Source organism: Spermophilus citellus (assembly GCF_964194105.1).
Source record: "Spermophilus citellus genome assembly, chromosome: 8".
Taxonomy (NCBI): Eukaryota; Metazoa; Chordata; class Mammalia; order Rodentia; family Sciuridae; genus Spermophilus; species Spermophilus citellus.
In genome coordinates, this window is record NC_138189.1 from 104,342,718 (window position 1) to 104,357,060 (window position 14,343).

Here is a 14,343-nt window from a genome sequence, read left to right on the forward strand (position 1 = left end):
CGCTGTGAGCCAATCATCAGCCGGCAGCTGGAAGTTTGCTGGCAGCTGGAAGTTTGCTGGGGCCCCTTTGGCTGTGGCTCTCAACATCTCCCCCTCTCTGTTTAAACAACAAGCATGTAGCTTAGGGACCATGCCTGCCTTAGGTTGTCCAATAGTACATATGGTCCTTACTCGTTATGGGATGAGCTGACCTCAAGGCGTCAGCCTCCTGTCTTAGGTTGGTACCATTGTAATTGGATCTTACCCGTCACTGACTACCGGTCCAGTGTATAGCCATACCTGTGGAGAGGTACCAGCCGGGGGGTGAGGTTCTTTGCCTCACCTCTGTTGGCCCCCAAATTTTAGCTGAACGATCATGACAAGCAGAAGGGAGGAAGATACACCAAGCCAATTGACGGCTCCTTTTGGAAAATTTGTACCACCGATGGCATCATCAGCAAAAATACCCCAACACTACCACAAGTCGCTGCACCAACAGTATCTCCCAGCAAACTCTGTATTCTACAAAGCTTTATATACTTTGTGTTTACCAGGTTATCTCTTTTAGAAGAGATAAATATATAATTCACAATAGAGTGAGACTTGTGTGCTGGATGATGGCGTGTGTGTGTGTGTGTGTGTGTGTGTGTGTGTACACATGCACATACAAATACCTAAATATGCAAGATTTGTGATGTGTTGAATCAGAGTCTATTTTCAATATATAGTAATTGAAAAAGTGTATTACAGAATTGTTACCAACTTGGCACAATGGAAGGGGTAGTGTCTTAACTTTAACATCATGCATAATATGGGAAAAGGCCTTTATTTTCTTGCCAATAAGATTAGGGCTTAGATGCACGGATTTTGAATGTCTACTCAGTTCACACTATAAGATGCTGGCAACTCTGATATTCTGATTTCCATGGCCATTTCAGGTGTAGTGGTACTGGGGTAAATTCTTAATAGAGTATGGATTCAAGTAGAATGCTGTATTTTGAGGAAGAGATCATTTGCAATCTGAGGGCTTAGAATAATACAAACTAGAAAGTTCAATGACAGAGCAATGTTAATTTTTTATAATATGTTGAGATGTTTCTGGTCCTATGTGTTTGAATACTTGTAGGATATTATTTCAACTGCATTTTACTTCATTGGTGTTCAAAGAATGTATCAAGGCAATTATGTAATATGTCAACTTCGATGACTTTCTACCGTGTGAATGTTTTTCCTCTTGCTACCTAAAATTGGAATTTGAGAAAAAGGAAACATGAATACATGGTTTGTTCTTGTCACTATCTTTAAACATAAAAAAATTTCATAGAGGAGGAAAAACAAGTTTTGAGGTTTAAAATAATCATAAGCAATATGAATGTCTCAAATAACAGCCTAATTTATTTTAAATATTGGTAGAATGACTTCTGTGGAAGTTTCTATAGAATAGAAATGACATTGAATGGAAAAATTAGCATAGTATTAAATATTCAAAATGTTAAGCACAGCAGAACTATCAGAAAATCAGGAGGAGGAGGAGGTGAAATATAACAGACTCACTTGCACTGTTTGTCCTTTCAGGCTGCTTCTGCAAGAACATTCTTCATGTCAACCTCGTTTGTGGCCACTTGTAAGCAAAATGACTCTTCCAGAGCTTCCCTCCTTAGAAAATCTGATAAAATTGATTTTGAACTGTGTTCTAATGGCCAAGGTGATAGAAAGTCTGGGAAACAGCCAACAGCATTTATGACGATGTGCAGTATAACCACAAACCCTGGATGTTCCATGCCCATCAGAAGTGAAAAGTGAAATATTGTTTAGAGATGTGCATCTGACACTGATGATTATTCTCATAACTAGAGATTTGATATAAAATAAAATGTGCATATATGTATTGTGTTGTGAGCTCTCAAAGGAATAATAGGGAGCAGGGTGGCAGCAGTGGTGTTTATCATTCACTTAAAATCTGTCACCGGGTTACCAATGACATAGCCAAGTGCCACGCTGGGTCCTGAGGGTGCAAAGGCACTGAAGACACAAAGTCCCCACACTGCCCTCCACGTGTTCACTTGAATAAAGGCCAAATGTGCCCTTAGTGCCTAGAGAGGGGAGAGAACAGAGAGGAGGATCAACCAGAGATGGTCAAGATCAAGTCCTTGCAACCCCACCCACTCTCCCAACCTCATTCTCCCAGTTTGTACATGTAAGAACTAACTGCAAAAAGGCAGAGCAAGGTCAAACAAAGCATCGTAAACAGACATGAGTAATCAGGGGTTGTGGCATTTGTCTTTAAGGACAATCTGTAAAGGATCAGTGACGCACAAAGTCACTGATGTGGTGACACCTCACTCTTGAGACTGGCAGAGAGGGAAAGAGGGAAGCACATATCTGCCTGAAGGAAAACGGCATAGAAATCCCAAGTCCATGGCCATATCAAGAGATCTGTGCACTTCCCAAGGAGAAAATGTAATTTTCTTTCCCATTTGGAACAGAAACTAAGTCTGATAGATGTGTTCCCATAAAAATCCTTTCCCCAAACAGGAAATTTCACTATAAAATTTTCTTTTCTACTTCTGAGCAGCTTAATTTTTTGCCAGAAGAGAAAACAAACTATTTTTATTTGCATATGTATTCTTTCTCCTGCAAATAAGAATATTTCTATTCTAGAATTGTTTCTTATCTGAGAAGTTGGGACTTTCCAAAATAAGTTAGTTTGCTTTGTGGAATCCTGTATAACGACAGCTTGAGGCCATTGCAATAAGTTTGTTAGCCAAACCTCAACTCACTACTGGGTCCATCTCCTCCTATAAGACTTCATTTGAGCTCATTGATTGACTTCTGTTTTTGCCCATTTGTATTCAATAAGCAAACAATAGTATGAATGTAGATATTAGTAACATGCCATGAAATTTTGTTTCAAAAAGAAATGATTTGGATAGTAAGGAAACTACTGGAAGACTCTTGAAACTGAGTTCACTTTTTAGGTCATGTTTGTGGATGACCCTAAAACTACTACTCTGCCTCTTCCCTCTCTGTGTCAGAAAATATTGCTCTCTTACAACGTGTCAATGGGATCTAGATTAATTTTCATTTTGTTGTATTTCTCAGGATGATAAAACTTGGCCCTTTAATCTTTTTCTGCCCTGAAATCAAGATAAGCTTTCCAATTATGCTCACTTTGAACAACCATTAATGACTCATACTGCTAATAAGATTCCACCTATAGAAATGAAGATTGACAATTTCAAAAGGACAGGGATGTGCCCAATCATTGTAGATGGTGTTCAATATTGGTAGTTAAAGAATATTTTGGAAAAGTCATGCAAGATGACATGTTGGCACACAAAACCCTGTGTAAACGGTAAGAAGCAAGAGGCAGACTGCCTGGGGAGATGAGGCAGGTCTTCCTTAGCTCTGTGTGTACAATGTTCCTTTGGCCACAGTGACTGACTGCCATCTTCCTCCCACTGCTCTGTGTTGCCCATGGAACACATGTAGTTTCTAGTCCTCCCGAAAGCCCTAGGAAGCAGGTGTTACCACTGCTCAAAACAGAAACAAAAACAAACAAATAGAAAATGACGCAATGTTGTATAACTTGTACAAAGTTACCCAACTTCAAGTGGCAAAGTCATAAGTCAAATTCAGTTCCACTTGGTTTCACAGTCTTCATGAATTTACTACGGCATGCTCCTGGTTCCTTTAAGGAAACATCTCTCACCAGAGAATCTTATGTTTCTTTAATTGGTACCAACTTAGAGTTACATAGAGCATACATTAAAAGTCCTGGTGGAAAACATTGTGAATTCACACAATCTAAAGTGAGAAAAAAGAGAGTGTGTGTGTGGATAGCTGTTTGACACAACTGTGATTTCTTCTTCCAGTGACCAGTCTCTAAAGAATTTAAATGTTCACTCGGGTTTTAAAATGGAAATCATTTAAGGTCAGAGTTTCTCAACAGGGGTGCTATTGACCTTTCAGACTGGATAATGTTTTTGTTGTAGAGACTGACCTGTAAATTTTAAATCCTATAGTAGCATCCCTAGCCTCTACCTAGTAGATGCCACAAGTACTGTCCTAGTTTTGGCAATCAAAATCTCTCTAGATGTTACTAAATGTCTTCTGAAGGCAAATCACCAGTAGTTAAGAATCACTGGTCTAGGTCAATGAATCTTCTTGCTAACTAAGTATTTAACAAGGAGTTTAAGAGCATCATCAATTAATGGGAAAAAGAATGATTCACACTGTAACTGCTTGAGCACCTCTGTGCTTGGTAATATTATTTTCTCATGTAATGCAGATTCTTTAATATCAGTCAACACCATGGTTGATTACTGTCTCCTACCTACTTCCATAATATCGAGGAATTGAATGCTTGGAAGAGGAGGCTTAAAAGTTTACCAGTACTATCCCAACACTCCAATGGATGGGCTGAAAACCCTTCTCAGGTTTTATTCAGTCTATGAAGAAGCTAGGAGCAGTGAGAAGGACAGAAAGAGCAAATTGACACACTTGTGTCATACAAGCAGACTGCTTCCCTTCAAAGGACAGTAGGAGCACAGGTCAGAATGATTTCACCTTTGCAGAAGTGTACCAGCACCTTTTCATGGAAAGAAGAGAGGCAGCAAGACCCAGGGAAAGGCAGGAACATGGGACTTACAGACAGAATGATAAATTTGACACTCTGTTCTGATAGAGCATCTGTGATAGAGATACTATGTCCTGAAGCTAAATAGTTTGGACAAGGTCACCTAGCCAGAGAGTAGGACACACAGCACTTGATCTGAGGCCCAATTTAATCCACTTGACTCTGTTTCTCTACTAATGAGGACAGAGATCATTCTACTCTGTCACATTTACAATGATATGGATTAATTTCCCCAAGAGTTTCTACAAGGTCTTTTATTTATTTTTTTCTTTTTGCATTTCAGTTGCATTGTATGTGATCGATTTCAAGTACAAGTGAATTTCAAGTGGAAATTTTCTGAGAGCAACTGAGTTGTACTTGACATTTTGGGGTCCCAGTAGCTGAGTAGCTCTCAAAAAGGTCATATACAACTTTGTTGCACTGCTAAATGCCAAGGGTAATGCAGCAGTAACTGAAAATTGAAAGGAAATTATATTCTACCCCAAATCAACCACATGGAAAAGAAGGATCTTTGCCCTATTAATTGTGTGAGGGAGACATGGAAAATTGTCCATTGATGTAGAAAAATTTTCCCCAATACGCATTCATCTCTTTGCATGAAATATAGACAGAGTTTTTCTACCAATCTATCTACACTATGCCAAGTGCTCATTTCCTTCCTTGATTTGCCTTAAATCAAGAATAATGTCACTAAAGAAGATTGTAAATCCATGTATATAATACTTCTATAGTCTTTCCTTTTAATGAATCAGATCTTTTCCAATATAACAGGTAGAAAAAGGTGGAGAGCATTGGTATCTGGAAACAGGCAGACGTCAAAAAACTTTTAAGAAAAAAGAGTAATTCTTGTTGTGGTTGCTAATGTAAGGTTAGGCTCAATATGACAAAAATGAGACAAAAATCAGAAACATATCTTTGGATAAAATGAACCAACATGGGTTCAATTGTGCATTAATAAATTACACTTTTGGAGGGTAGGGCCTGGTAATGGTGGTGGAAATAGAGCTTCTCTCATACATTCAGCTTCATGTTAGAAGTTAGAAAGCTTGGCCATATATGAATATCCTAGAGCTTTGTTTCATTCTGCATGGGCTCTGTTCTTGACATTAACAGTGCTTCAAATATTGGGTGTTTTAAAACAGGGGAAATTTAGGAATTAGTGAACATATGTATTCTTCAAATCATCTTCCAGTGTGATAATGGCATCTTTTAGCCATCTTGATAGGGATCTTGTCACTTCTGTCACTGATGCATTCAGTTAAAATGTATCAAATATTCATATTCTGTACTATAAATTCAGTACTGAACTTGGCACTAGAGATATAATGGTGCACAAAACCAGATAAGGTTGGTATCTTCCTTTATGAGTTTTATTGGTTAGAAGGAAGAAATAAATACTAATAAATACATAGCAATAAATATATCAGTGAAGGAAATTTGTGGTGCCATGTGTACAGGCACGAAAGGCATATTGATCTGGGTCCAAATCCTACCTGTTTCTAGTTTTATTATTGGGGCAGGACACTGAAACTCACTGTGTATTAGTTCCTGCACCTCTAAAATGAGACTATTATGCCAACCAAGAAGAATTATTCCATGAATTAGAAATTATCACCAAAATTACCTAATAGTAATCCTAAGGAGCAGACTAAGCCAATTTGTCTCATCAGAGACCAGGTTTCCTTCCCCTACTCACTCCAGTTCCATTATCTATGTTTCTTCACTTCGGACTCCACCAGAATTCAAGAAACATGGAGATACTTTTTCTCTACTAAAGTTAGTTTATCAAAGTCATCCTTTGTCCAGAAATTGAGTAAAGACAAATAAGACTTGTCTGAATTATAATGTATTGAGCCATATCAAGCAAATGCTGGATTTTTTGCTAAATTTACCTTACTACAGATTATAAATCTATGAAGTAGATAATATTCTTTTTACCCCAATTTATCTTTGAGGAATTTAAATCTTGGATATCAGGTTATTTGCTTAGGTAGTATCAACTGTATTGGAAAACTGGTTTTTCTGTAAAGAAAACACGGTTTTCCTCTACATTTCGGGTTTTCCTCTGCCCATCTTTTTGCCAGTACTTTCTTGAGGTTCTGAAAGGTAAACTAGGATTCTGCATCCTATATTGTTCTCCCATCCCCTGTTCCACATCCTTCTCTTTTGGCTATGTAATAGCATGGGTGTGCCAAAATTTGGCTACTGCTTCTATCCTCTGGCAAGAATTGGGGCAAATTAATGTTCTCCTAATTGATTGGATGGCTTTCTGGGAAATAGTTGCAATTCTATTTAATAGATATGAGCTATGGGAAGAAAAGAAAAAGGAATGAAGTGGTAAAAGATGTTTATTGTGTGGAATCCAAAGAACATCAAGAAAAAAAAATGAATTGATGAGGCAATCTCCTATGCAAGTGCCCACACATAGGGCAACTTGTATCATCACCACGTAAGGAATTTACATAATTAATATGCAGAAAGACTTTGTCATTAGTACTCAATAAATCTTTATGTAATCAATCAATAAATGAGCATGGAGGAAAACCATTCTAATTGACTTATTTAATGTGGGGATTGGTTGAAAGTCTAAAGCAGTCACAGACTCAAATTTCTTCTCCAATCTGTGAACAGAGCCAGTTAACCATAATGGGAGGTTATTCATTACAGATATTGAAAAGCAGTTGTGATGGGGTGGGAGTTTGAGGATTCAAAAATATGCTGAGTCTCAAAGAGAAGTACCCACAAACCTTTGGAATGCAGGAAAACTCTCAAGGCTGTTCGAATGTGAGACAAGCCACACAAGAGCAACGTAGCTTGTACCCTTGCCAACAGAAGTAACTGTATACTATAGTAACAACCTATAGTGTATCCCCTTCTGCTGCCCTTCTACAGATACCAATGAACACCAAAGCAAGGGATTGTTACCTCTCATTCTTGAGCTGGACTGCATTCCCCCTTGAATGTATATTCCATGCCTTACCTCCCCAAATTCTCACTCTCTAGATAGCCCACATTCTCCCTCAAATGTCTCTGCTCTCCTATATAAGGCTCTGTCTTTGTCTCTGGTATGTGCCCAAATTCTTTTCTCTCACATATGTCAAGTATGCCACTTGTCCTGAGTCAAGGTACTGCCTCCAGGAGCTCCATAGATATCTTCTGTTGACAGTGGCATATGGGATATAAGGCACTATGAATGACAAGAGTTACACACTGGACTGGAAATAGAACAAATTAAGTTGTTCATTCTGGTTGAAATTTTCCAGTCTTCCTTGAGCATTCCAATCTCAGTGTGCTGGCAACAAGATGTACAATTTCAGACTCAAGTTAGTTGGATTTTATTCTAGAAAAACTGAAAAAAACATAGGGGAACAGAGCTATGTAAGTTTATATTTGGAAGTTACTCAATGAAAAAAGCTGGTTACCTCCCTATCAACCCATAATGCAGTTAACAATTAGACATCTTCATTCAGGATTTTAGAACTTCCTTCTTAAACATGCAAGCATAGCCAAGAATAGCTGTATTTGGTGGAAGTGTCAAGCATGACAGACAGAATAAATGAACAACAAATAAATACAATGGAGATGACATGAGAGTAGAAGAAAAATAAAAATCTGAACAAAAAAATTTAAAATCTCAAACAAATAAAACAAAAGCAGTAACAAAGACAGTAAATTATACTTCTCTCCCTCTCCTACCTCCAAAAAAAAAAAAAGAAGAAAATGGTATTAAAAAGAACAGAGAACAAGAAAGTGATCTTGGAAAACAAGAATATGATTGCCAGAAGAAGGACAGGAAGGTAAAGACCCAAAAGGACAACAATAAAAAATGGGAGTCATTGTCTTGGGCAACATCCCAAGGACAGGACTACACAGGATAATGCAATTTTTCAAACATTTTGAAAATATGACTCAGTTATTGTACCAACTCAGGTCTACTTTCTTTGCTTCATGTACATTTGTTGGGGTTTAGAAACTTTGTGAAAGAGATAGTGACATCCTGAGATTGCTATGATAGACAGTCTGAGAATTTCTAGCTAAATCTTTTTTCTTGTCTTCATCATCTAGATAATCATTCCAATTAACATTTTGTGTTTGCTGAAACACTTAATAATTTCAAAATTTGTTGCAGTTTTTTGATCATTATCACCAGTAGATCACTGTTAAATAAGAATGTTATGCAATGGGAAATAACTTTATGGATACTTGCTAGGTATCTATTCAAATCTCTCAATATATTCTGCTTAAGAAGTAGAATGATTTCTTTTGAAAATATTAAACACAGACAACTAATTGTGTTTCTCTGATGTGGATATGGGGTATATATTTAAATATTTTTGTGTTACACAGTTATCTGATTGTCTGTAGGAGTTCAGCTTCCCTCTTGTAGAATTGTGAAAAAAGTCTCAAATAGAATTTATCTGTGTATTCTCTTGTTTCATGTGCCTGGGGTGGTTTGTCAAAATTATCCTTCTTAATGAAGAATTAGAAAGAAGAACTCACACCATAATTTTTATTTTCTTTATTCATTATTTTTCTAAATTAAAAAAAAATGACTCAATATCACTTACCTGTGCCTTTCAACTTTTTGGAGTTATTTTGGAGCACTAATCACATCACCTTGTACCACCCTTCCATGTGCAAAAGGAAGAAAAAAGTCTACACATTCAAAAACAAACCAAAACATTACCTTGAGCTATGTAAGGTGTTGTTTCCTCCTTCTGAGGTACATTTGTGGGTCGAGGTGTAGGGGCAGGAGGTCTGTTTATAATGAAGGACCGACTTCCGGTTTTCTTCTTTACACTCATATTGGCCAGGATCTGGTCATATTCATTGTCATCAATCTCAGCAAAAGTGTAAGGGTCTTCCTCCTCCTGTTTCTTTTCATCTTCTTTCTTTTCTTCTTCTACTTTGGGTTCATCTCTCTTTTCTTGTCTGGCACTAGGATAACTCCAGTTTTGACTCCTTTCTACTTGTCCTTCCACGGTTCTCCCTGCTTATGAAATATTTAGACTGTGTTTATGCTTCTATTCTATGCAATGTTATTGGTGTCCATCCAACACAATTGGGTTTCCCAAAGTAGCTTAATCAAATGCCATAGGAAACAATATAAAGGAAGAGGTCCTGTTTCTAGAAAAATAATTATAAATAAATTCCAAAAGAAAAATGAACAGTGTAATTTGTGAACAGAACTTTCTGCAATTTGTAGTTGCTAATTTTGTTAAGAAAACCACTTGGTTTAAGAAATGAATTTTTTGAAAACATAACTTTTTACCGCCTTCTTTCTCCACCAGCCATACACTTTCATGATTCTTGTACTGAATATTTTGCCTAGAGTTCATTTTCTCTAGGAATGATGGGAGAAAATAGCCAAAGATATCACTACTCTATATCCTCCTGGTTGGTTTCTGGCTATGACAAAACTGACCTTCAAAAATGCAAGTCTAGATTTTTATGAGCCATTTAGATAAAGGACTCTGAAAATAGCATTCAGGATACAAAAAACAGCATCGACAACCAATGGCTTGAGTATTAATTCATATGAAAAGAATAAAAGTAGACATGTCAGAATCCTGTGGCTCCATATTCAGTAAAATCTACACATACTTTTATAGGAATATGCTAGAATATTTTAGTAGCTCTTATTTAGAAGACAGATACATGAAATACTTTGGTGAATAAGTTGAAAAGAATTTGAATGTTATGGCTCTCTATCAGGTCAATGAGAGGTTTGTTTTTTTGTTTTTTGGCTTTTTTAACCCCCATTTTTTTTAAAAAAAACATTGCCACATTGCCTTTGGAGGATGAGAATCAGATAATAATGTTAGGAAAACTAGAGATATCAGGAACATACCTCAACATTGTAAAGGCTATCTATGCTAAGCCCCAGGCCAACATCAGTTGAAATGGAAAAAAATTGAAAGCATTCCCTCTAAAAACTGGAACAAGACAGGAATGCCCTCTTTCACAACTTCTATTTAATATAGTTCTCAAAACTCTAGCCAGATCAATGAGACCAGATGAAAGAAATTAAAGGTATATGGATAGGAAAAGAAGAACTCAAATTATCAATATTTGCAGATGATATGATTCAATACCTAGAAGACCCAAAACATTACACCAGAAATCTCCTAAAACTAATAAATGAGTCAGCAAAGTAGCTGGATATAAAATCAACAGCCATAAATAAATCAAAGGCATTTCTGTATATCAGTGACAAATCCTCTGAAAGAGAAACTAGGAAAACTACCCCATTTACAATAGCCTCAAAAATAAAAAACAAAAACAAAAATAAAGAAACAAAAAACCTTGGGAATAAACTTAACAAAAGAAGTGAAAGACCTCTACAATGAAAATTACACCACACTAAAGAAGGAAATTAAAGAAGACCTTAGAAATGGAAAGATCTACCTTGTTCTTGGATAGGCAGAATTAATATCATCAAAATGACCATACTACCAAAAGCACTATACAGATTCATGCAACCCCAATCAAAATCCCAATGACATTCCTCATAGAAATAGAAAAAGCAACCATTAAATTCATCTGGAAAAATAAGAGACCCAGAATAGCCAAAGCAATCCTTAGCAAGAAGAGTGAAACTGGTGGCATTACTATTCCACACTTAAACTATGCTCGCTCCAGAGCAATAGTAACAAAAACAGCATGGTATTGGCACCAAAATAGAACTGTAGATCAATATTACTGAATGGAGGACACAGAGACTAACCCAAATAACTACCATTACCTTATATTAGGCAAAGTTGACAAAAACGTGCATTGGAGAAAAGATAGCCTTTTCAACAAATGGTGCTGGGAAAACTGGAAAATCACACGTAACAAAATTAAATTAACTTCTATCTCTCACCATGCACAAAACTCAACTCAAAGTGGATCAAGGACCTAGGATTAAACCAGATACCTTGGGCCTAGTGGAAGAAAAAGTAGACCCAAATCTCCATATGTTGTTTCCTTAATAAGACTCCTGTAGTGCAAGAATTAAAACCAAGAATCAATAAATGGGATGGATTCAAACTAAAACCCTTCTCAACAAAAGAAACAATCAGAGAGCCTACAGAATGGGAGCAGATCTTTATCCCAAGCACATCAGATAGAGCACTATCTCTAGGATATATAAAACACTCAAAAACCTTAACACCAAAAAAACTAAATAACCAAATCAATAAACGGGCCAAGGAACTGAACCGACACTTCTCAGAAGAGGATACACAATCAATCAACAAACATATGAAAAAATGGCCAACATTTCTAGCAATTAGAGAAATCAAATCAAAACTACTCTAAGATTTCATCTCACTACAGTCAGAATGGCAGCTATTATGAAGACAAAGTGTTGGCAAGAATGTGGGGGGAAAGGTACACTCATACATTGCTGGTGGGACTGCAAATTGGTGCAGCCAATATGGAAAGCAGTATGGAGATTCCTTGGAAATCTGGTAATGGAACCTCCATTTGACCCAGCTATCCCTCTCCTCGGACTATACCTAAAGAATTTTAAAACAGCATACTACAGGGACACAGCCACATCAATGTTTATAGCAGCACAATTCATAATAGCTGAAGAGCTAAAATGCCCTTCAGTGGATGAATGGATAAAAAAATGTGGTATATATACACAATGGAATTTTACTCAGCAATAGAAGAGAATAAATTCATCACATTTGCAGGTAAATGGATGGAGTAGGAGAATATAATGCTAAGTGAATTAAGCCAATCCCAAAAAACCAAAGGTCAAATGTTTTCTTTGATATGAGGATGCTGACTCATAATGGTGATGGGGGGTGGAGCATGGGAGGAATGGAGGAACTTTAGATAGGGAAAAGGAGAGGGAGGGAAAGGGAAGGGGTTAGGGGGTAGAAATGATGGTGAAATGAGTTAGACATCATTACCCTAAGTACATGTATGAAGACACAAATGGTGTAAAATACTTTGTGTACAATCAGTGACTTGAACAATTGTGCTCTATATATGTAATATGAAATGAATTGCATTCTGCCATCATGTATAACAAATTAGAATAAATATATAATTTAATAAAAATATTTTTAAAAAAATGATAATAAAGTAGTTTATTACTTATGGGCATTTTAGTGGAAAAACAGAATCTAAGAGGAAACACCAATAGTACAGAAGAAAAGACTATTGTTATAAGAAGATTCAGCAATTGTTTTGGGTAGGTTTTTGTGGAGTGACCAAGTTCATCTCACATAGGAGTCTTAAATGTCACTGCCCCCCTTAGTTTAATCCAAGAAGTACTAATTACCTATAAGCTTCACACTGAATTTAAAATCACTGTGACTTGCCTTTTCCTCTGTGAATAATATGGTTTGACTTCATGAGTTCTGTTTTATTGACAGCATCACAGGTGAATGCTGATGAAGTGTGTGGGAAACACTTTTACAGTGCTTCATTTTTAGCAAAATGTGTCAGCCATCTTACTTTTATGAACCGATTTCCTGAGCTGTTAACTTTTTTTGTTTCCCCACCCACCACTCTTCCTAACTTTTTAAAGTTAGGTTTGCACTAGAAAGAATGCATTTTACTTTTTATTTTCCCAAGTATCAGATTATACTTCTTGTTAAAGAGTGGCTCATGTTCCACTCAATTCAGGTTATGCACTAACAAATAACTATTGAAATGTGTCACTTCTGTAAGTCCAACTTTTGAAATACTTGGAGTAAGAAGAATAAAAGAGAAGAAAATAGAAGAACCTAAGAAGTCCAGTAAACCTCTTCATGTAAGTATTTGATATATTCTAATCATAGGCTCTATGGTGTTGCATCTGAGTCAAAGAGGGATCATTCTGATAGTTACATTCTGGAATTATTGTGAAGATAAAGATCATATGTTCTTTATAAAGTGAAAAGGGATCCATAATGTTACATTTTAAGTTTCTCAAAACAAATATGTCCACAAATCGATAGTGAGGAATTTGAGTCCTTGGCTATAGATGAACTGGTCTCTCTTTTTGCAATAACTGAAGGCAGATGAAATTTACACCTAAGCAATTCCTGAAGTTATCACTAGCTAAAGTGAAAGAACTTTGTGCATCTCTGTCTCTGGCAAAAATTAAGTGGAAATTTGCAGGCTTACTTGTAAAAGAACTAAATTAAGGAATTTTAAGAAAAAAATTGGCTTTTATTTTCCGTTTTCTTCCAATATCAACCCTATTAAAAGAGAAGTTGAAAAACATCACCACACATAAAATGTAAAAATAGTTTTTTTAAATAAAAGCAGCAAGTCTTTGTTCTATTTTACTTTTTATATTTGGTAGTTTTCAAGAGTTAAATTAGCCAATATTACTTTTCTAGTCTAGGTATCTGGTAAACACTGGAGTAGAGTAATTTTATACCTCCTATCCAACATATTATATACAGAAATTTACATTAGGGAAAACATAATTTAATATTAACTCCTGCAAGAGATTTGACCTGACACAAGAAAATCTTGTCTTCTAAAGAATAGAGTTTAATAATTACATCAAATTATTCAAATACCAAAAGTGAGAAAAACATGCGAGGATTTGGTTATCAGTGAGTTAACCACCTATGTTTCCTTGCCCTACCGATTTTCATAGTCTATTTCATTGATATAGGTCAATGAAGGGTCTTCAAGGGCTTGGCACACAGTAGGTAAGCAATAAATGCCTGCTTATGAGTGACTGATTCAGAGGAGCTCCCATTAGGCTTTGGTACTTTCCACTGAGC

The 14,343-nt window shown here is 36.4% G+C and overlaps 1 protein-coding gene across 1 annotated transcript in view; it reads right to left on the bottom strand.

Annotated features, from left to right (window-relative positions):
- Nucleotides 1–14,343, bottom strand: part of BANK1 (B cell scaffold protein with ankyrin repeats 1) — a 299,134-nt gene that overhangs the window by 36,828 nt on the left and 247,963 nt on the right. The window contains exon 10 of the mRNA XM_081304567.1: nucleotides 9,306–9,611. Within this exon, the coding sequence (XP_081160693.1) occupies nucleotides 9,306–9,611 (306 nt within the window). The remainder of the gene's footprint in view (nucleotides 1–9,305; nucleotides 9,612–14,343) is intronic.